Below are 2,043 nucleotides of genomic sequence, written 5' to 3'. Positions count from 1 at the left end.
GAGCGGTTCTGCCTCCTGCAGGACATACGAGCTGCATGTCCACATCCAAGCAGCTCCCCTCAGTGCCAGGGTTCTTGGAAGCCAGGCAGTGATCTCTAAACAGCCCTTCGTCCCCATGGTTCTTGGAAAGCCCGGCCCACTGCTCATACACACCTGAAGGAGGAAAAAGCCACCTCCCACTGCTGTCGCTGCCAGCTTTCCGACTTTCTGGAAGATGAATCCGGTACACCTACAAATGAACCAGGATCCAGTCAGGAGAACGAAACACCAAACACACACTCCTCAGCGTGCTTCCCGCAGGCAAGGCTGCCTTTGGCAGCGACTACCCAAGACTTGGAGACAGCCTGACAAATGGCAAAAGAAACCCACATGCTGAGAGAGGGAAAGATTTGCACCCAGCCAAAAGTGTTGCTTTAAAGCTTTTTACTTCTCACTGTCACATTTCAGCCTTTTGCCGTTTCGATTCTTAGCTCTTCAACGCCAACCTTCTCCCAAGAGTAACCAGAAACATGTGATTTCACCATAATCACCAAATTATTTTAGCGGTTTGGTTTTGTTTTTTAAACTTGTATCATGTCCAAAGGGAAATTAGGCAGCACATCTGCTGCTGCTCCACGATAAAGCACAGGGAGTAGATCACAAGGCAAGCTTCTTTGTTGCCCAAACAACTGCTATCTTTTCATTTTTCAGAAGAGAAAAATGCTGAAACAAGCAGACAGCAGTGATCTAAAGCTTTCCTCGTCTCCAAACTGGGTTACACACTCTCAACATGAACAGACATCCCTGCAGCCACCAGAACTCAAGCAAGCGCCACCCCATTGCTCAGTCATGTAGCAAAGAGCTAGTGTATTGTATCACCTAAACCAGACTTCACTCTGACCACAGTTTCCTTATCAACGCTGCAAAACAACACAGCAACCTGCTCTGACCCATTTCTGAATATGTACACATAGTGAAGATACGAGAGAGAGGTGGCCAGCTCGTATTTTAATGAGAAAATTAAGATCTGCCATACACCTGTAAACCGTTACCCCTGTGCCAGATGAAGCAGACAGGCACAGCAAGAAGCAAAGCAGTGCGATTACACCAAGTTTTCAACTCAAACAATGCTGCTGTGGGAATGAAGTTGCAAACAGAGCCATGAGTCACCGGTCCCAGCTCTTGCTACAAAACACGAAAGTCCAGGAATCATGCCCACAGGCACAGTAAGCCACCTCCACAGAAAGATTTTGTGCAGATGCCTGAAGCACATCCACTTTCACAGGAGAAGATATCCTCGTTCCGAGAAGCTCATACTTGCCTGTCCTAAATTCAGCACCACCACTTTATGCCAGAAGTTAAAAGAGAATTATCTCACCTCCAAAATTAAATGTGATGCCATTTTCTTCCCTAGGAGATAAGTCTCAGTTCTTCAGCTCTGTATCAGAGACAGCTTTTAAGACCTCCCACAGTTCAGCAGAGGATGCCAGGGCACAGTGGGCTGGGCAAGCTGGACACCTGTCTTCTCCAAAAGGCTGCCAGATGACCACCCCATGCATGTCGGCGTGTTCCCAAAAGCCTGGCTAGTGCCCGCGGGTTTTTTCTCCCCCCCTGCCACAAGCAGCACCAGCAACCCCAGCATATCTTACCATCCCGTGACCCCTCCGATCACCAGCTGTGTGGCCACGTTGTATTTCTCAGCGCTTGACCCGGAGCTGGGGGCAAAGACCTTGCGCCACCAGGGCCGGTTCTTGGTGTACTCTGCCAGGTCCAGCACGTTGAACGAGTCCTCCTTCACACCTGCGGGCACCTGGAGAGGCTCAGTACGAGCACTGCTGTCCCACAGCCCCCTGCCAGCTGCCCAGGGCCTCCCCAGGGACACGGGATCTCTGCCCGGCCACACAGCCCACGGGGCCCGGCTCCCTCCGAGGACCTTTGGGGAAGGACCCCTCAAACACCCTCACCCACCCCCGGGTGTTCCCGCAGGTGATGTCTCTGACGAAGGGGAACGGGCTGAAAAGCCCTGACCCGAGAGCCGCCCCCAGAGCGGTGGTGCCAGGCCCC

The 2,043-nt window shown here is 51.9% G+C and overlaps 1 protein-coding gene across 1 annotated transcript in view; it reads right to left on the bottom strand.

Annotated features, from left to right (window-relative positions):
• The window catches only part of LOC104538483 (FUN14 domain-containing protein 2-like), a gene marked incomplete at its 5' end in the record, with an annotated part of 3,383 nt that extends 1,594 nt beyond the window's left edge, over nucleotides 1-1,789 (bottom strand). Inside the window, 2 exons of the mRNA XM_010181701.1 lie at nucleotides 154-229; nucleotides 1,629-1,789. Coding sequence (XP_010180003.1) covers nucleotides 154-229; nucleotides 1,629-1,789 — 237 coding nt within the window. The remainder of the gene's footprint in view (nucleotides 1-153; nucleotides 230-1,628) is intronic.
• Nucleotides 1,790-2,043: the final 254 nt, after the last annotated feature.

Source organism: Mesitornis unicolor, unplaced genomic scaffold (assembly GCF_000695765.1).
Source record: "Mesitornis unicolor isolate BGI_N332 unplaced genomic scaffold, ASM69576v1 scaffold48553, whole genome shotgun sequence".
NCBI classification, from domain to species: domain Eukaryota; kingdom Metazoa; phylum Chordata; class Aves; order Mesitornithiformes; family Mesitornithidae; genus Mesitornis; species Mesitornis unicolor.
This window is presented reverse-complemented; position numbering and strand designations above follow the sequence as displayed.